General features: G+C 39.7%; 2 protein-coding genes across 3 annotated transcripts; both read right to left on the reverse strand.

Annotated features, from left to right (window-relative positions):
* Window positions 1-6,778: 6,778 nt before the first annotated feature.
* On the reverse strand, window positions 6,779-12,694 carry Kcnrg (potassium channel regulator). The gene is made up of 2 exons (XM_052191251.1): window positions 10,854-12,694; window positions 6,779-7,196 (listed from the first exon to the last, which is right to left on the reverse strand). The coding sequence occupies exons 1-2, from the start codon at window positions 11,408-11,410 to the stop codon at window positions 6,962-6,964; spliced, it is 792 nt and encodes a 263-aa protein (XP_052047211.1). The 5' UTR covers window positions 11,411-12,694; the 3' UTR covers window positions 6,779-6,961.
* A 148-nt stretch (window positions 12,695-12,842) lies between these two features.
* Window positions 12,843-19,808, reverse strand: Trim13 (tripartite motif containing 13). Of its 2 annotated transcripts, none has more exons than XM_052191249.1 (3): window positions 19,733-19,808; window positions 19,426-19,524; window positions 12,843-14,235 (listed from the first exon to the last, which is right to left on the reverse strand). In XM_052191249.1, exon 3 carries the CDS (start codon window positions 14,190-14,192, stop codon window positions 12,969-12,971), a length of 1,224 nt encoding a protein of 407 aa, XP_052047209.1. In that variant the 5' UTR covers window positions 14,193-14,235; window positions 19,426-19,524; window positions 19,733-19,808; the 3' UTR covers window positions 12,843-12,968. The 2 variants fall into 2 exon arrangements, with proteins under 2 accessions (XP_052047209.1, XP_052047210.1); XM_052191250.1 differs by having other exon boundaries at window positions 12,845-14,198.
* Between the last annotated feature and the right edge of the window lie 477 nt (window positions 19,809-20,285).

Genomic DNA, 20,285 nt, shown 5'->3' on the forward strand with positions numbered 1-20,285 from the left:
TGTCAGGTCTAAAAGAAACTTGGGGACAAATGGTTAACTGTTGGGTCTATTCACATACCAAAGAGCATGCTGGCCTCTTAGCCTAGACAGTACCTATTACAGAACCCACGCTGGAATCCTAGCTCTTCTCCACTTTTCTCACCCCACCGCTACCCTAAAGTTCTCCAACTTATGGGCTTTCCTTCCTCCAGCTTTTCATTCCTATATAACCATGCCATTTGAGCCGTGGCTCTCAGTCCTAGCCTCTCACTCTCTGATCCCTGTGGCCCATTCATTCCATTCGCCATACTTTCTATCCCTACTCTGGACTCTTTTTAGATTTCCGTGGCTGTGCTCTCCTTCATAATCAACAATAAAAACCCTCTCCTAAACCATACCTTGGAGCAGTCATGTCCTCACCTCAGACACTTGTTTTCTGGTAAGAAACTAAATTCTTTCAATGCTTGCTGCCTTATACCAGATTGCCTTGGTTTCTCTATAGTCAAATTGAAAGATTAAATTTGAATTCTGTAAATAAAGATTCTGAAAAACTACCATACAAATTCTTCATTTATGCAAATTAAACTATTACTAATAAACACTTGTTTTCCCAAACCATTTGTGATTGGAAGTCTTTCATATATGGCTAATATTAAATCACATGTAGAGTATGGGTGGCCAACAATGTATTGGAAAAAAAGGAAAAATATGAAATATTCAGATGCTTTAAGGAGCAGCCAGAGGAAATAACTACAAGGCTGTTTAGGGGAAAAAATATTAATTTATTGCACTGAAGGACAAAGTTGAGGTAAGTTTCCAGGAAGCAAATAAACTCTAAAAGCCCATCTACCAACTATGGAGTGTGCATTATGGTAATCATTTTGTCATAGGGACCTTAGAATTGATGGAGTGGGAAGACCATTTTAAAGGCTTCTTAAAATGAAATGTGATACATCAGCTTGAACATTAAAATTCTTAGTGCTGGAGAGACAGCATAGTGGTTAAGAGCACTGAATGCTCTTCCAGAGGTCCTGAGTTCAATCCCCAGCAACTACATGGTAGCTCACAACTATCTGTAATGGGATCTGATGCCCTCTTCTGGTGTCTAAAGACAGCTACAATGTACTCATCAAATAAGTCATTAAAAAAAAAATCTTAAAAATATAAAGCATTGCTCTTTCAGGGATCAAATCCAGATCTTCACACTACCGGGTACTTATTGTGATAGGAATAAGGAAGATGATAAAGAATGCCTGTACGGTAAGCTTTTATGAGGCACTTGTTAAGCACAAGTTGTCAGAGCTATTTTACAGTGGTGCTAGGTGTTCCACTGTTCAGATTGTTGTCAGGTCCCACAATAGCATAATCTGTCCCTAAGAAAATGACACGTGTCCTCAATAAATATATGCTACTTCCAGGTTATAGTTGCTCATTTCTAGATTGTAAAGTATATAGCGTTATCCGCTTGATCACATGAAGTCCTTCTGGGAGCTATCATTATCTAAAATAGCAAACCTTTGCCATTGAGCTAAACTACATAAAAATACTAAATGTATGTTCTGAGTGCCTCCTGTCACCTAGCAATGCTTAATTGCTGGTTTCATTCTGCCTTTCACAGTAAATCTAAGTTCTATGGAAAGTTCTACTTAGCCTGTAGAAATTTTCTTGGGTATTGATTCAAAAAAGTAACCTTACCTATATGCCACTAGTTTAATTACATCATAATAATATGATTCTGTATTCCTTACTAGCCTGTTAGTGAAACATGCTTGAGCCCACAATATCTTAGCTCGTATAAGGATGAATGTTGTACATAGAGCTTTTAATTGCACACTCCATTCAGTAAATACATTAGGTCTGTTATTTAATAGGATACAATAACAGTATTAGTGTTGGCTAGCCAAATTAGGACAACTTGTTGGTCAGCTAGCATAACATTGTGTATTCAATAGGAATTTTCAGTCCTCAGTTAAGTAAAATTTATAGGTCACCAACATCACAGTTTCACTGAAAGACAAGATGAACATGAAAGTTGTGGAACAATATTTCATATTTAAGATAATCCTTATAGGGTTCTTTATTTTTCATAAAGATGACATGATAAAGTTCACAAAGCTTATTTCTAGTATTTCAAAGATAAGAGAATCCATATGAAATTTAAAATATATATTTTAAACCTTCAGAAAAGTCTAGAAAAAATTCCCAGATGTTCTTGCAAAAATATTAAAGCACTTTGGAGATAAGGAATTCCAGTTTTGCTACCACCTCAAGATTAAAGGTTTTAAATGTATTAAGTACTTTGGGATCTTAGTGAGTCAGGAGAACATTTAAGTGTTAAAAACCGAAAGTATTAACATACTTGCTGGATGTAGTGGCGCACACCTTTAATCCCAGCACTTGGGAGGCGGAGGCATGCAAATCTCTGGTTTGAGAGCAGCCAGAGCTACACAGATAAACCTGATGGAACCAGAAATTCATTCATGTTCCTGATGCTTTCCCATACTGATCTGCTTCCCCAAACCAGATACCAAGACTGGGTCTTACAAACCGTAATCCATAGGACTTGTGGGGAGTAAGTTTGCTAAGGAAATGTATGAGTGGCTTGGTAACTTTTCTGTTCTAGAGGTCAGGGTGGTCTTGAAAGTTGGCTGTGCTGCTGGTTAATTGCGAAGCTTAACCAAATTTGAGAATTTGAATTCTGTCGTGTCCTGAAACTTTTAGTCCTAAACAAGGATCAACTTCTAAAAAATCATTTTATATATATTTAATATAAACATGATACAAGCAAAAGGGGAAACTTGAAGTTATATGGAATATGTAATGTCACCAAACAATTCTGGAATTTTATGTTTAACTTGGCCATAATATAAAACTTGAACTTGTTATTTTTTTCCTTAAAACAAAATTATCTCCACTGCACCTTGGAGAGTAGGTATGAAAGAGAAGACATTCTAAGTATTGATGGTGCACACCTTAAGTTTAGTACTTGAACTGAAAGCAAGATTCTGTCTCCAAAAATTAATTTAATTAAATCTAACAGTTGCCAAACAGGACAAATAAATAAAACTTTTTAAGTTTTTATCAGACAAAATATTTAGTTTGGTGTGTAGGGAATTCTGCAGTGCCGTTAACTCAAGTTTACATTATTAACTTTCAAATGTCTAAATGCATTAATAGCAACTGCAGTATTTCAGTGTTATCACAATGTACTATTTTATATGATCTTATAATAAATTTTTATAAAGTGTAATGCATGTATAGAAGAAGTTTTAAGAATTGTACTGACTTAAATCCTATAAACTCAGTATTGGTCGCTTTTGTATGTAAGCCCTGCTAGCCTTGAGCCCAGAAGTCTACCTTGGTTGCTAAAGTGCTTGATTAGCATTCAGGAAGCTGGTGGTTTGATGCTCAGCATCTCATGAGCCCGGCCTAGTGATACACAGCACTTGAAGAGCACAACCAGGATATATCTCATGGCCATACTCAGTTGTGTATCAACTTTGAAACCATGAGATCCTGCCTCCCTCCAAAGAAGAAGAATTTGAGTGACTAATTTGGTGTTAAATGGTCAACTTGAAAAATTACACTCTTTTCAGCAAAGTAATCAAAATTGTACTAATTTCACAGTTCATTTGAAAGATGCACAACAAATATTTAAAATTACAAGTCATTTCAATTAAAATATATTGGTTGTGAACTGGGAAATGGCTTCAATCCAAAGGGTTGAATTACCAAAAATGACTTGATCTATAATGCTATCTACACAATAGGTTATAGCATGGCTTTGTTTATACAATGGCGAGATTGCTGGGAGTCAACTCCAGGGCATCAGTTATACTAGGAAAACGAGCTACACCCTCATCCCTTTAAAAACCAAAATTTTTATGTATATGCCTATTCCTGTTAGTTTATGCTTGATATTAAAGGTGTCTGACATAATGTAGCCAAAAGTCAAGTATCAAACCAACAAATAATAGTTTCTGTGGTAAACGTTTCCTTTCTACCTTAATCTGCTTTATGACTTGTTCTCTGGATGTGAATTTTGAAACCATGGATACAGCCATACAGTGGTGGTACAAGCCTTTAATCCCAGCACTTGGGAGGCAGAAGCAGGTAGATTTCTGAGTTTGAGGCCAGCCTGGTCTACAGAGTGAGTTCCAGGACAGCCAGGGCTACACAGAGAAACCCTGGATAAGAAAAGAAACCATGGATACCACACCCCACTCCCCACAAAAAGGTAGAGGTGGGGATTGGGGGGCGGGGGTTGGCGAACTGACCAAACCACTTAGAGCTTGTAAAGAAGGAAAGAAACTAGAAACAGAAAGACATTCTACAAAACAATATCTGGCAACAGTTCACTTAGTAGACAAAGTACCACATGAGTTAATCCCCTCAGTAGAAAAATTTGAAGCACTTATAACAGAGATTGGTCAGTTGCCAGTAGAAATGTCTTTGAGGCTAGGGATGTGGCTCAGTCTGCCTAACATACACAAAAGCCCTGAGTTTGATCACTAGCACCCGAAACATCACTGGGTGTGCTGGCATATGCCTGTAGTTTTGGCACTTGAATGGTAGAGTTGGCAGAATGAGCTCAATTTGTCCTCAGCTATATAAGGTTGACATTAACCTAGCCTATAGGAAACCCCATCAGGGGGAAAAAAACCTTTGTTTAGTAAGTTATGGCCTACCAATTTGCAAACTATAGGACAATGAGTTCTCAGATATCCTGGTTTAAGTAGTTTTGTTTTCTGTTTGTTTGCTTGTTTATTGAGACAGGGTCTTTGTAGTTCTGCCTGGCCTGGGACTATGTTGACAAAGCTGTCCTGGAATTCATAGTCTTACAGCAAGGAAGTTGGGCGTGATTATTGTAGTCCCCTAAGAGTAGAGAAAATCTAAACCAATAAGGGAGCAAAGTGATACCTGTAATCCTATCCATTGAGAGGTTAAAGAAGGAAAGGGGGACCACAATTTGGAACCTATCTGAACTACATAGGCTCAGTCTCCAATGAGAAAATTGGTTGTGAAAGAATAAGTGTAACATTTCAAAGTAAAAAATAGAATATGTGGAACATTATTAAGATAAAAGGGAGGTTGAAAAATCACGTGCTTTTATTCTGGAAGGTGATGGTAATATTACTGAAGGATGACAAACTTATGAGAAACCATCAGAAACACTGAGCTTTTTTACAATATATTTGAACTGATATTTAGGCATTTTAAAATTTCGTTGATTAAAGGTTGGCTTTACCAAGCCAAAACTATGAAAAGTTTAGGATAAAGAGACAATTTGGCAGTAATTTGAATAAAGCCAATAAAAGTTCACTGAAGCTCTTTAATAAGGTCAATAATTCATTTTCTTTATAAAAAGTTTATAGCACTAAAGAGATGGCTTAGAGGTTTAAAGCACTTGCTCTTATAGAGGATCAGGATTCAGTTCCAACACCTACATCATGGTTCATAACCATCAGTAACACCAGTTCCCTGGGATACACAGACATACATACAGGCAAAACTCTCATAAAGCAAATCTTTAAAGGAATGAATAAAATTTTATATAGTTAGAAATATTTGTAAAAATAAACTATTTTAGGCATAAAATATTAAATATTCCCAAAACTGAATTAAAGGGTTTTTTTAAAGTATATCTCAAGTATGTATCTGTTGGAAACTCCCTACACTGTGTCAATTAAGAGGGTCTATGAGCAAAATGTGTTTTTCTAAGAAACTTTTTAAAGAAATTCAGGAATTAAAGTCTAAGTTTGATTAGTTTAAAAGACATATGAAATTTACATGGTTTTAATTTTTCAGGTAGAAAGCCAAATAATGGAAGGTGGGGAAAGTTTGGAGGTAGCAGTCTCCAGGTTCAAGAAACACTAAGACAAAGATCTTCCTGGTGGAGCTGGGCGGTGGTAGTGCACGCCTTTAATCCCAGCACTTGGGAGGCAGAGGCAGGCTGATTTCTGAGTCTGAGGCCAGCCTGGTCTACAGAGTGAGTTTCAGGACAGCCAAGGCTATACAGAGAAACCCTGTCTCGAAAAAAATAAATCCACCCCCTCCCCCCCCCAAAAAATCTATACAGAAGGATCATCTGCTGAGGGGTACAATCATAGTAATAGAGAGCTTACTTTGTATGCATGAGGGTTCAATCACTGACTGGCGGTTTTTGGTAAGTATGGTCCCCAATAGACTCATGTGTTTGAATGCTTGACCCATAGGGAGTAGGCACTATTAGTAGGTGTGGCCTTGTTTGAGGAAGTGTGTCACTATGGAGGCAAGCTTTGAGATCTCCTATGCTCAAGCTATGCTTAGTGTTGCCTAAAGATCAAGATGTAGAACTCTTGGCTCTTCCAGCACCTTGTCTGCCTGGAAACTGCCATGCTTATCACTGTGATGATGATGAAACTGTAAGCAAGCCACAATTAAATGTTTTCCTTTATAAGAGTTGCCATGGTCATGGGGTCTCCTTTCAGCAATAAAACCCTAACGCACTGACACTGCAGAGAAACAAAAGGCAAGGGAGAAAACAAGGCCCTGGAGAAGACATGGGTTTAAAAACAAGTGACCCATGACCATTATCATTAATAACAGTTACTGAATGCCTGCCACACCCAGGCAACATAAGGAGGACTTTGTCTCCTTTAACCACCACCCTCAGAACCCTATGAGGGGAGGGGTTTTTGTTGTTGTTGTCATTGTTTTGTTTGTTTTTGTTCCTAGTTAATAGAAGTTAAAACACAGAAGTGTTAAATGTCTCAATGGAGTCACATAGCTAATAAATGACTAAACTAGGATTAGACACAGTCCAAGTTCAAAGCCTATTTCTAAAAGCTATGAGAGTTCATGGGGAAAGGAGCAAAGCAGAGTACAGTGCTGTTTTAAGAGAACAGGCAATATGGCTTTAACCACTGCTTGAGGAACCCAAAGTTAGACTGATTACAGATCTGACATACATGCCCCAGTAAGGACTTTCCAAAGAACAGTGTTACTTCTGAGATGGCGCTGGCATGGCGGTAGTTTCTGATTTGGGTGTTTTATTCATCCCAAGGACTTGAGGACTTTTTATCCTTTCAAAGACATAACATTCACTTTTGTCTCCAGAGGCCGGTGTTCTAGTGCTGACCAGACGAAAGTCTTCCTTTAACAAAGTGTCAACCAGTAAGCCCAAGACATTACTTCCATTGGCCAATTTTCGATTATCGGGCTTTATGGAAATGTACCTGAGACATACAAAGAAGTAGTCAATCACAAAGCATTCCTTTAATAACAAAACTACACATAGAAATGTATTCACAACCTCAAAGGCATCATATCTTTCTCTTTTGTTTTTGTTGTTGGTTTCTTGTTTAGTTTTTTTAGAGACAGGGTTTCACGGTGTACCATGATTGCCTCAAATTCACAATCCTTCTGCCTCAAACAAAATGCTAGTATTACAGGTGTGCACCCCAGGCATGGCAACAACCTTTGCTTTTTATACAGTCTTACTTTGTATCCCTAGCCAGGCTGGAATTCATTTTGTAGACCATGCTGGCTTCAAAATCAGAGATTTGCTTGCCTCTGCTTCCCAAGTGCGAGGATTAAAGGCTTCTGTCACCGTGCCTTCTGGCTCATAACCTTTTTTAAAAAACCTTTTCTTTTGCGTCTTCATTTTCAAATTTAAATCAGTAACTGAATATTAAAAGAGACCATGATTCCAATTTATCTGTTACACTTAAAAATATATTCAAAATTGTTGACTTTTCATTGAAATTGTTTTCTGCATTGGTCAACTTGGTCAAAGAATTAAACTTGCTGTGTATATATATATATATATAAACTCATTTTCAGTTTTTTAAAATTTTTCTTTAACCCAATTTGACTAAATTGATTTGTTTTTACTAACACTGTATATTTACAATTTTCCACTAATCATTAATACTGCCATTGTAATTTGAGATTTATTCCTGTCAAACCAGCCTTTTCAGGTTAAAATTTGAAGGTGCAAAATTCCAAGACTCCAATTTATTGCTATCTTTTCATCAGTAGCTGCCACTTATTGAAGAGAAAATCTGGTAGTCAAAATCTAAAAATGCAAAACCCTTTACCCACCCACTAAGTATTCCACAATGTCAGCACATAAACCCATGTTTGCTTTAATAATGGCAATATAGCACAGAAAATATATTAAGGATATTTTTGTGACTTCCCACTGTTTGTTCTAATAATGTGACATAAGGCTTAGGTTAGTGTCAGGTAGACACTATATAGTTTCACGGGGGTAAAACTAGTCATGAACTGAGGTCATGAAATGGTGACCACTAGAGACCATGTTCAAAAACTTTTTACTGGCAAAGAAAACAAACAGCTAAAAAATTATCAAGCTACAAAGCACATTTCAAGAAAGGTTTATTGTGTTTGATACAAAATTTTAACAGTAGTAAAGCATTTCATCTTCCAAGTTCAGACCTAAATTATACAGTCTAGAAACATTTGTCAGAAAGTCACAGAATATCATAAGATTATTAGGATACAAATAGCAAGTAGTATGTACTTACAAAAAAGTAGAATGTTCTTACAGTAACTCAGTGAGCTAAAACTATTGTATCTGATTCCCTCTAAGGTCAAATTGAAAAGGATTTCATAAGTTTAAGAAGTGGATGAACTAAAGAAAAAAGGAATGGGAACTTGCATTTCTAGTGCTGCAGGTGGAGCCCAGGGCCTTGCAGTACATCCCAGGCAAGGGACTCTTCCACTGAGCACCATCACCACACCTTATTTTTAAAAAATTTAAGGGCAACTATGCTTTTTCATCTAGTTTATAAAGGAGAAATCAGAAAATGGGTACAGCAGAGACTCTAGAATCCTGAGGCCATTACTTGAACAGTGTTGTCACGTGAATGGACATCTAAAGATACATACCCAGAACCTGAGAGAAAAGCCTACCACACCATTGAATGCTAAGAACACATTGAAGCCAGCCAGGCTTAGTGGAACATATCCACCATCCAAAAGCATCTGAATAGACCACAAACTAGCAAAACCTGCCAATTAGTTATATACTCAATCACCATTAATGTTCATGTCATTTTATAGATTCTGTATCTATTCTGAAACTGGCACTCTCTAAACACCAGAAGAAACTCCAAACTTAAAACAACCAAAAATCCCACCACAAGCTGGGTGAAGTCTATAATCTTAGCACTCAGAAGGCAGATGCAGGAGGATGAGACAGCCCAGGTTAGCCCTAGCTATGAGACCCATCTCAAAAAAAAAAAAAGAAGAAAAAGAAAGAAAGAAAGAAAGAAAGAAAGAAAGAAAGAAAGAAAGAAAGAAAGAAAGAAAGAAGAAAGAAAGAGAAAGAAAGAAACACTCTGGTCTTGGAATTAATCTGTTATGAAAATTTAATATGCCTTTTTAGGATTGAGTTGAAAAAAATTAATATTCTGTGCTTTTCCTGAAACATGTAACAAAAATCCAGGAGTCACTTGGTATAGTATGTATGCAATGACCCAACCTCAGTTTCTTTTTTTGTTTGGATTTGTTGAGGGTTTTTTTTGTTTGGGTTTTTGTTGTTGTTATCTTTTGTTTTTTTTTTTTTTTTTTTTCGAGACAGGGTTTCTCTGTATAGTCCTGGCTGTCCTGTAACTCACTCTGTAGATCAGGCTGGCCTCGAACTCAGAAATCCACCTGCCTCTGCCTCCCAAGTGCTGGGATTAAGGGTGTGTGCCACCACTGCCTGGCTCAACTTCAGTTTCTAATCTTGTTTCTGTAGATAATTTATTATTTCCAAGACATCTTTTCACCTATCATGTGTCTTCCTAAAATCCAGGATGGCATTTTTCCTTAGGTTTCTGTCTGAAAAGGGATGCCAAAAAAAAAAAAAAAGGTCATTAACATTTGATTGAAATTTAAAACAAAATTTAAGTATTTCCTCCTCAATGAAGATAAAGAACAGAATTTAAAAGTTTGATAACATGACCTTCAATTTTCTTCATGGTCTATTTGATTTTTACTCTTTCAACTTTACTTAAGGGACTGCTGTGGAAGCATTGAATACTTCCTGGTGGCTACTGTACAGCTAAAATATGTCTCTCTTCAAAAGTGACTTGTTTTTAAATGCTCTTAAGTAATGAATGCATGGAAGCTATTTTCCTCCTAAAAGTTAAAACCAGCTTTCACAGTTGATAATAATGGTACACAGCACTAAGACGTTTTTAATGGGTATGGGACAGTGCATCCCCTACTACAGGGCAGAAATCAACCTTTGATTCCAGCACAGGCAGGTACAGTGGTGGTGCTCTCCTGCAATCCCAACACTGGGAGGCAGAGGCAGTGAGAATTCCAGGCCAGCCAGAGCTACAGAACAAGATCTTATTGCAAATAAAACAAACCAAGGCAGCCATTCTTAAGATACTGACAGCCTATTCCAGCATTTTTAATAGTAACAGAGCGATAGTGACAGGACACTAAATTTGCCAGGAGATTTATCTGCCTGAAACCAGCTTTAAAAATATTTTTCTCTGCTGAAGAAAAGCAGCAAACTTAAGTTCTGAAAGAATAAATGCATAGTGTGTGAGGGAATCAGGCATACTGAACCTCTCTGAGGTGGCAGCCAAGCATGTGCTGATTCATCCTAAGTCATTCCTTAGCAGTGGGATATAATCTGGAGAATCAGCTCCTCTTGTAACCAGTTTCTAGTTTCCCTGGGCAGTGTTGGTTTATTACCTGTCCAACAGTCTCTTAAGTGTGCAAGTTTAGAAAGTACTTGTTCTATTGAACATTATTCTAAACTTTTTTTTCTTTTGCCAAGAGGAGTTTTAGTTGGACATAAAGAACTGTCAGTTTTGAGAGAAAGTCAGAAAACTGGAATAGAAGAGATGCTTCAGCATTCAAACTACCTGACTCCAGCGTGGTTCGCAGTGCCGTCACAGCCACAGTGGAAAAGCAGGTCATGGTGAGAAGGTCTTTGTGGAGGTAAAGCCAGAGGGGAGTTACTGTCCCTGGCCAGTGCTGGAGGTCGCTCCACAAACATCATAATCCTCCTACTTAGCATCTCAATTGTTTTGCTGCAAGAGCCAAACACTCTGAAGAAGGCTTGAGTATTTCGGTTTAGGAAATGCACCTCCATGATAGCAGATCTTGATTGGAGCAGGTACTGGCTTAAGAGATCAACAAGAGAATCAAGTTCATAGAAAAGAGCCTCTCTCTGAAGCCTACGATGGTCTGAGAAGTCCGAGGGTAACAGAAGCTCATGATTTCTCAAAAAATCTAAAATGAAACTAAATAAAGCACCATCTCTATCCACAAAAATCTGGCCATCAACTGTCTTGAACTCTGGGTCTCTGCCATCTAACATGCCTGCCAACCGAGAGGCAGGGAACTGCTTGAGGGTAGAGAGCCTTGTTGTGAATATCTTCCCTCCCACATTCAAAGTGACGAGGTCCTGACCACTCATCCTTCCTAGAGTCACACTAGTAGCTACAGACCATTACCCCACTTATAAAAACACTCTAACTCAACCTGCTACCATACATACATGTTATAAAAGAAACAAGGAAGTGGAGATAGAAAACTAGACCTAAATTCCAAGGTGACTATTGTCAAGACAAATAGTGTATCCACAGCTGTGTTGGCAAGTGAGTTGCTTGGGAACTTACAGTATGTAAAGTGGAAAAAGCAGCAAGTGAAACAGAATGTCAATATAGCTCATGATTTCAAATAGACTCCTTTCCTGTCCCTTGCTGTCTCCAGCACTGAAAAAACATTCTCCATTGACACCCTAAATCTGTATTTCAAAGTCATCAGGAGCAGAAAAACCATTCTCTGCAGACATTTACCAAGCTCTTATGGCCAAGATAAAATTTATAGAAAACACTATCTGGTTTTAGAACCCCCCTTAGTAATTTACTAGCTAGACCATGACTTGTTACGGCGAGCGGCCTTTACCTCGCCTTCAGCCCCCTGACCACCCCATGGCTGGATACAGAAGATGCTTTTCCAGAGCAGCTTTCCTCATCCCTGACCATGTTACCAATTCTCAACCAAAATTCAAGAGTCGGCAATCTAAAACCCACTCCACTCGGTGCGCCTTCAAGAGCCTATTCTGCCATGACAAAAATAAAGCTTAACTAAAAGCAGTTTTAAGGATGGGTTCTTTTGTTTTCATTTGACTTCTGAGCAAGGAGAAAAGAATACTTCTGTGAGCATCATTCTCTTAATGAGCAGAGAGGATAGCACCAGCCTTCACCTGGTGACTAATAAATGGTCTCTTAATACATAGGATAGTCTTAACTACACCTGAAATTCTGCAGGCAAGTGAACTGGGTTGGTTATACAGTTAATGTAACACAACCACAGCTTTAGGTACCAGTTAAAAGATGGCTTTCCCAACTCCTGCCCTTACCACATGCCCAGCTTATATCACCTTTTAGCGAAAAATTCACAGGGACAAAGGTCACTGTGATTCCAATACTTGTGAGGCTTGCGGAAGGACTACTGGATGTTTGTCAAAACAGAAGAGGGAGAGATACAAGATACTGTCATGAGGAAGGAATCACTTTAAAACAAACTTGGGAATGCAGTGTTTCATGGTCTTTACTTTCTTAGGATTTTTCAGTCAGAAAAACTGCTTTGCTTCCCCAGATGCTTGATGCCCCGTGGATGCAGTGTTAGCTATGCTCTAACGCACAGATGCAGTGTGAACTCACGTACTGCTTGTTTCAGAGGTGGTGTTACTCTGTAACCTCCCCTCCCCCTCATGCTTATTTCTTGTCCTAGATGGTCTCAAAGTTCCAGTCTTAGGAGATCACCAATGAGACACAGATACACCCGCTTCCACTTATCACAGCACAAACTCAGCCAATTTAGAGAAACAATATTTATTTTAAAGCCATCTTTAAAAAGGAAGGGAAGGTTTAGGACTATTAAACTTCAAATAACATTATAAAGAAATACTTTGAAAAGAAACAGACTGGAATCTTGATCAGTGTTCTCTTAACAATCCCATCAGGACTTTATAATAGTTTGTATTTGCATACAAATTCTGCCACATTGTTCAGTGCCACCAAACTAACATTTTTTACTCTTTCACTAAAAATGAAAAACCCATCTGTCATCTGTTCCCAGTAAAAAAGAGATTGTTCTACAAAATCAGCTGATTTACTCAGGTAAGAATTGAAGCTTGAAAGGCAGTCTTTCCAAGACGCCAATTCATCAAGTGGAGACCACTCCAGGAATACAGTGGGGCCAAAGAATATGAGGAGACCCAGCAGAACTACCAGCATGAGCAGCAGATAGGGGTACCAGGGAATCTTGCTAGTAAACACGCCTGTGTCTTGAGGCAAAGACAGTTTATCCACATCAACTAGTTTAATGTCCCCCCACTGACTGGTATCAAAATTCTTCATTAAAGGGCTTGTGGGCAGATTAGAGAGTGGCAAAGGAGTTTCCTTGATGACTTTGATTTTCTCCCTGAACTCTTGCATCTGCTGCAAAAATATAATCGGTTCTGAGACATCTTTGAAAGCCTCAGCAATGTTGAAGGCCACCCGCTGCTCCTGTAAAATAGTGTTGATTTTGTTGATCTCTGGGTCATAGGCTTGCATAACTGCAAGCTTCATAGTTTCAAAGTCAGACAGGATTTCATTCTTCTTTTGATCCAATGTGTGTTGTAACTTCTCAAAAAACTCTTTTACTTTATCTGAATCTTTAGTGAGTAATTGGAGGGATTTCTTCTTATTTGTTTCCAAAGTGTCCAAGCGGGAAAGAGCATCTCCCCGGCGCCAAGTCTCAAAACTCTTAAAGAGGGACTCAAAGGCATCCCTTTCCTGAGTGTAAGCATCTTCAATAGAAGAGAAGACATGCTTGGTGTGATCACCACGAGTAGCACAGATCCCACAAATCAGCTTCATATCAGTTACACAGAAAATGTTGAGGGGCTGCCCCATATGTCCTTTGCACACTGGCATTTTGGGAGAAATCTTGATTTTGTTGTATTTCTCCACAATACCTTTTAGGGAGTAATTAACCTGCAGACTATTGACTCCAGTAGCTGACGTTTCCTTACGGCAGGTAGGACACTTGAATGGAGATGGTCTCCACAGTGAATTCCGCACATTCCCCTCCAAGAGCCCTTCTAAGCATTTTTTGCAGAAGTTGTGGGAGCAGGGCAAGACTCGGGGGTCATCAAACAAACTGCAGCAGATCGGGCATGTGAGGTCTTCTTCCAGCAGCTCCATCACATCCTGCCAGAGAGACAGTTCTGGTGAGTCCAATGATCTACTGAAATAACCAAAGAATGAATATATATATATATATATATATATATATATATGGGAGACACCTGGGAAAGGCATGTATACAAGGCATAGTTAACTCTCACTGGGTCAAGAACACTTCTGCACACAAGGCCTTTGTGAGAGCTTCCCAACAACAGCCTTTGCTGAGACAGGGTTAGGACTGGGACAACTGCAAACTGAGCCAACAGGACCCAACATTGTTTTAAAACAGAGCTGACTACCACAGAAGTCAGAAACAAAGAGTCCCACTGTCTGTAACAGAATGAGCTCTTTACTTTGGGGCCCACAAATATGAAATGGTATGCTACTTAAAGACAGAAGCACGCATGAACCCAAGCATGAACTCTATTTTTTACTGGAAACTGGCATATTTTCTATTTCAAAGACAAGATTACAATTTATCCACATCAACTAGTTTAATGTCCTCCCACTGACTGGTATCAAAGTTCTTCATTAAAGGGCTTGTGGACAAATCAGAGGGTGGAAAGGTGTTTCCTTGATCACTGATTCATCATGTAAGAAGCACAGGAGTTGTAGTTCAGCCTTGACTAAAAGTTAAATGAGGGGGATTTTCACAGTTGTTGCCTGAGAGAATTTTTATATTTGTATTGGTTGTTTTTAAACAATCAAACTCATCCTATATCCTCTACACTACAGCATTAATCCTCTCTCTGAGGGGCAGAAACCTCCTTGTCCCTCTTCCAGAGAACCAGTGAAGCCAAAAGCATTCTCATAATGATGTGCTACACTGACCGACATTTGTACCAACTGTATCAAAGCTACAGGAGGTAAGTAGATATTGCTGGAACTTTAACAGGCATCAAGCAAGTCTAGAAGACACAGTCGGTGTTCTCCCAGGGCACACAAATGGAAGGGGGAGGAGCGATTCAATGGGAAGGGTTCTTAGCCTCACTGATTAAAGCACACACTTATAATCCCAATACTCAAAGACAGAGAAAGAAGGATATCCGCTCAAAGCTTCAAAGCACATTCCAACCCAGTCCGGACCATGAGACCCTATTTCAGAAACATAAAAGCTTAATGAAGCTGCAAAAATTACTCATTTTATCAACTCCTGATTCTTGTACACACAAACTACACACAAAAGCACTTGTGTGGCCAGTAGGTGTGGTTGGGAAGGAATACAGGCTCAGCAGACTAAGCTACCAACTGAGACAGGTGCTGTCATTAGGAAACCAATGGAAGCCAACAGTATGCAGACTTAGGTAGCTGACAAATCTTGAAAATGAGTAAAATGAGCTTGCTACTTCCAGAAACACCATACTTCCAACAACGAAAAGGGAAAGGCTGGGTTTTTATGTTAAAATTTGAGTTTTTGCAAAATGTACTTGTAATCTTCCCATTAAAGATTTTAATAAATAGTAAAGTTAACAAATGTGAGGGCTATTGGGGACTATTATAAAATGAAATGTCAATGTTTGGAGGTCTCTATAACAATATTATAAATCAGAGAGACTTGTTTAAAATATAACAAAGGGTTGGAGTGTGGCTCAGGGGTAGAGCACTTGCCAAGGCCCTGAGTTCAATTCCCAATACTGCAGAAATAAAAAATAAAAAAGTTACAAAGACAAATAAGCTTACAATAAGTATGATCTCATACACTAGACAGAAATACTATTTGTTAATATTTGGTTATAGTATTGGAGAACAGCAAATTATCTCAAAAATCTACTAAAGGGCTCGTGAGATGGGTCAGTGGTTAAGAGCACTGACTGCTCTTCCAAAGGTCAAATCCCAGCACCCACATGGTGGCTCGCAACCATCTGTAATGAGATCTGACGCCCTCTCCTGGTGTGTCCTAAGGAGAGCTGCAGTGTACTTACATATAATAATAAATAAATCGTTTTTAAAAATCTACTAAAATACTACTCCATTTATCAACAACCAGATTTTTCTTGAGTGTGTCAATCAAAATAACAGTTATTTTCAATCAAACAAAATACCCAGGGCACTAGGGCACTAGGCTAATCACCAGTGCAGCATCCCCGCGTCTGCCCCAAAGACAGAAAGCTGTCAATCTAAAAAGAATGCCACCTTTTTCAAAGTAGGGGAGGTATTTTTACTAAATTATTTTTTTGGTAACATACAATGATTTTTATCAGTGTTTCTTTAAATGAGTTAACATGCTTATTTCTAATATAGGACTAATATATATTTATATAACATATATATTATATTTTATATATATTACGGAATCCAAATTTGCTATTGTACCTTAACCCCTAAGACCCAAAACCAAAATCAGTAATAAGTATTTCATTTCATAAGTATATTCAGTTTACTCAGGGATACATAAATATTACCAAAATAACAAAATAGGATGGAATACTCGGCACTCCTCTGGCCATCAGACAATAATCTGGAGGTTGGAGCTAGGGATTAGGTCCAGCAGTGCACATGCCGAACAGAGTACACCACTGAGCAGCACACATGCCAGTCACAGAAATCTGTGCATGTGTGCAGGTCCACATCTGCATACACGCATGCCTGCAGACAGCCAAGGCCTGCTCTGGGGGAGGGACTTTCCTCAGTCCTCCTCGGCCTCCCTAGTGCTGGGATGAAAGGTGATGGCACCCAGTTTGACATTTTGCATTTGGGGGCTGGGGGATAGGGTTTTACAATGGAGTGCAGTAGTCCCAGAACCCTCTTACTTCAGGCTACTGAATGCTGGGCTAGAAGATAAGGACCTGCCTGCCAGGGAGATTCAATAGCTAGAGTGTGCTAGAAATACATACTACAGAAAACTAGTATAGAAAAACTATATACTAGATATACTAAACACCGGGTCACTAGGAAATAAGACTAGCTAGTGAATTGAAAAATGACTTTATATATTTTAAAGCTGTTCTTGAACTCATTATGTAGACTAGGATGGCCTTGAACTCACAGATACCATCTTATTGGGATTAAGTGGAGTGTCATGGGTCTGGCACATACCCTGGGGTGGGAGAGGTGCACAGCAGTGGAGAGCACACTCAGCTCATAACTGCAGCCCCCAAGGGAGCTGTCACTCCTGGTGTCCATGGGCACCTGTACTTACCCACAGAGACATAATCATAAAAAGTCCTCTTAAAAATTAAACTTTCATTGTAAGCATTATCCCAAGGTAAGGCTGGTGGCTCTCAGCTTAGTAGCTTTACCATGACTTAAGAGTACTTAAGAACTGTCTTAGTTTTGGGGATTTTTGTTTGTTTGCTTGTTTGTTTTGGGGGCTTTTGGTGATTTGTGGGAAAGAAGCTCACACTAGCCTAGAGCTTACAAAGTAGACTAGATTGGCTAGCTAGCCACCCGGCTCTCAGCCTCTCCAGTCCTAGGATAACGACCCAGCACCATACATGGCTTTGTGTGTGGTACTTCATAGAAAAGCTTTAATTAAAACCTCCTTATCTCTGATCATTTCCTTAGATAATTCCCTTAGAGGCCATTCTGGTTCAAGAAATAAGCCCATCTTTTAATAGTCATTTGTGTGTGTGTGTGTGTGTGTGTGTGTGTGTGTGTGTGTGTTGGTTCTTTTCTTCAACCATGTCACTCAGGTCCTGTCAACACCGGAAGCAAGCATCTTTACTGCTGAGCCATTTTAAGATTGTCAGGTATTCTTCCTAGAGTGTGTATAGCAGTACATGGTAGCACATATCTTTAATCCCAGCACTGGGAGGAAGACTGATATCTGAACCTGTCTTTAAAAGTAAGTAAAATGGTGTAAGTGTGTGTGTACTATTCACACATGTACATACACACATAAGTTTGTACAAACATATCCTGAAATCTAAAACACTCCACCTATCCATGAATTTCATCACCTTAGCAAACAGTGAACAGGTCACATTATTACTGTATTCACCCAGACTTAAAATGTAAAACAATTTAAATCAGTTACTAGTAGCATGTTCTTGAGAACAAAGGGGTAGGAATAAAATATCAGCTCTGGGCTTAAAACCAATGTAGTTAACCAATCCGCTAACTTCCTAAGCAAACTCACCTTGCCCCTCTACTACCAAGGCTCAGACCTTGAGCTTTCAAAGTTCTAGGATTCAAAACTCCATAGATTTCTAAAAATCTCTTAAAACTATAGTTTTCACAAAGATCTATTTTACCTTTTATAAAAGAGGGTCTCTACAGTACCATCTTCATAGTACTTGAAAATAAATACAACCAGGGTACCAGAAACACAGAAGCATGAACCCTGTCACTTCGTGCACGGAGCAGGGCTGAGGTTGTAGCTCACTGGAAAGAGATTTTCTACTGTGAGAACTACCAAAAAATAAGTGCAGAGATGAAAAGAACAGTTGGGTGTTAGCACTAGGGCGGGCAGGAGCCTGAAGATGAGGGTCATCTGGGACTGGACCTGGCCCTTTCTGCTGCTACACAAAATCAACCGACACTTGCATCTCTGAGGTAAGTCAGACAGGAACTCAAGACAAAACTGCCTACTATTCCCCACAACCATGCCTTCCACCATGGAGCCCACTCACAACCAGAACGTGCAGGTCAGGAATGCGACTGCTGCCTGCCTATAATAGGTTCGTGCTTAGCTGCCTTTCTTTTGGAGCCCAGGTTCGATCTGGAAAACAATTACTCAGTTCAGATAGTTTGTAGGTGACCCTAGGCTGTGTGAAACTGATGCTTACCACTAAGTAGGACAGAGGTGTGGTTCAGGGGAGAAGGTGCTAGCATACCTCAAGGTTTATTTTAAAGCAAAAACATTCAATGAAAAAGGCATAATTGATTAATAGCTCCATTGAGCTCATTGTCCTAGCACAAAGAATGTCTATACTGACATTCAGTTTTAAAAGTGTTCCTCATGCAAATGTCTAGAGAGCTGCAGGAAGCTCAAGCCCTGCTCTACAGACCCAGGAGCTGAACAGCTACGACAAACCACACTGAAGTGCTGCTGGATCCCTTTGCTTCCTTTAGAGCGTAAGTTTATTAAATTATATATAGTAATTACCAAAGAAATGAATGGCAAGCATGGATTTTCAATTCCATGAGTTTTGAAATATGAACAAAGGCCACCTATTACTACTGAAGGAGGTGAGTGAAAGCATATTTACTCTTTATAGTTCCATCTGGAATGGTCCTAGGACTAATAAAATCGGGCATTTTTCCCCTTCATAAATACCAGGACATAATAAAGGAAAATACTACCGTTTACCTTTGTTCCCAGGAAGTATATGCTTTTGGCAAGCTTACTCTTTCTCTGGAGAACGCCGGCTTTATTTTCCTCACGTTTTGACTGTAAAACTGGAGAATGCTGTAGAGAAAGGAGAAAGAGTGTCAACACACAAATCTGCGTTCTTGGCCCTTTCCTGGACAGGGCGCCTCCCCAGCGGCGCCTGGACCTTCCCGATGGTGATTCTGGGACCGCTGCCGCCCGTCACCGCCCACGCAGGTGTCCCCCGGCCGCGGGCGCTGGGCCAGCGACTCCCCGCCCCTGGCCCCTACCGAAGCACACCGCTCACCTCCGCCAGCAGGGCCCCGAAGGCAAAATGGAAACGGCGGCCACGCCCTCTGCTCCCCGCCGTCCCGCGCCTGCGCACCGCCCCGGTCGCCCAGCCTCTGGGAAGTGCACCAGTGACGCTAACGCGACGAGATGAGTTGATGGTTCTTTTTTGTTGTTCCTAGCATTTTTTAGGAACAGCAAAAACAAAAACACAGCCCAACCCTTCACCGCACTTTGCCTGCTTCTCAGGACCCAGCAGGCCCGGCGATTTCTAGGTCCCAACAATTGGGCTCCATTGACCCAACTGTACTGAAAGGCACTACTGCGGTTCCCCTCGGAGGCAAGAACTTAACTGGTTTTAAAGTATCTCGCCCGTAGCAGCTGCCCTCACTACCCTGATTTCCACCTCCTATGCTGAGACCGTGATTAAAGAGGATGAAAAAGATGATTCCAATCCAAACTTGAAAGCCCGAGGTAAATGCAGGGCGAGCGAGCTGGAGGAGTCCCGCCTGAGAAGGTCTGGGCCTTTAGGAGAACAAATTTGGGGAAAGTGCATTTCCGATTCAATGAAA

This window comes from Apodemus sylvaticus, chromosome 8 (assembly GCF_947179515.1).
Source record: "Apodemus sylvaticus chromosome 8, mApoSyl1.1, whole genome shotgun sequence".
NCBI classification, from domain to species: Eukaryota; Metazoa; Chordata; class Mammalia; order Rodentia; family Muridae; genus Apodemus; species Apodemus sylvaticus.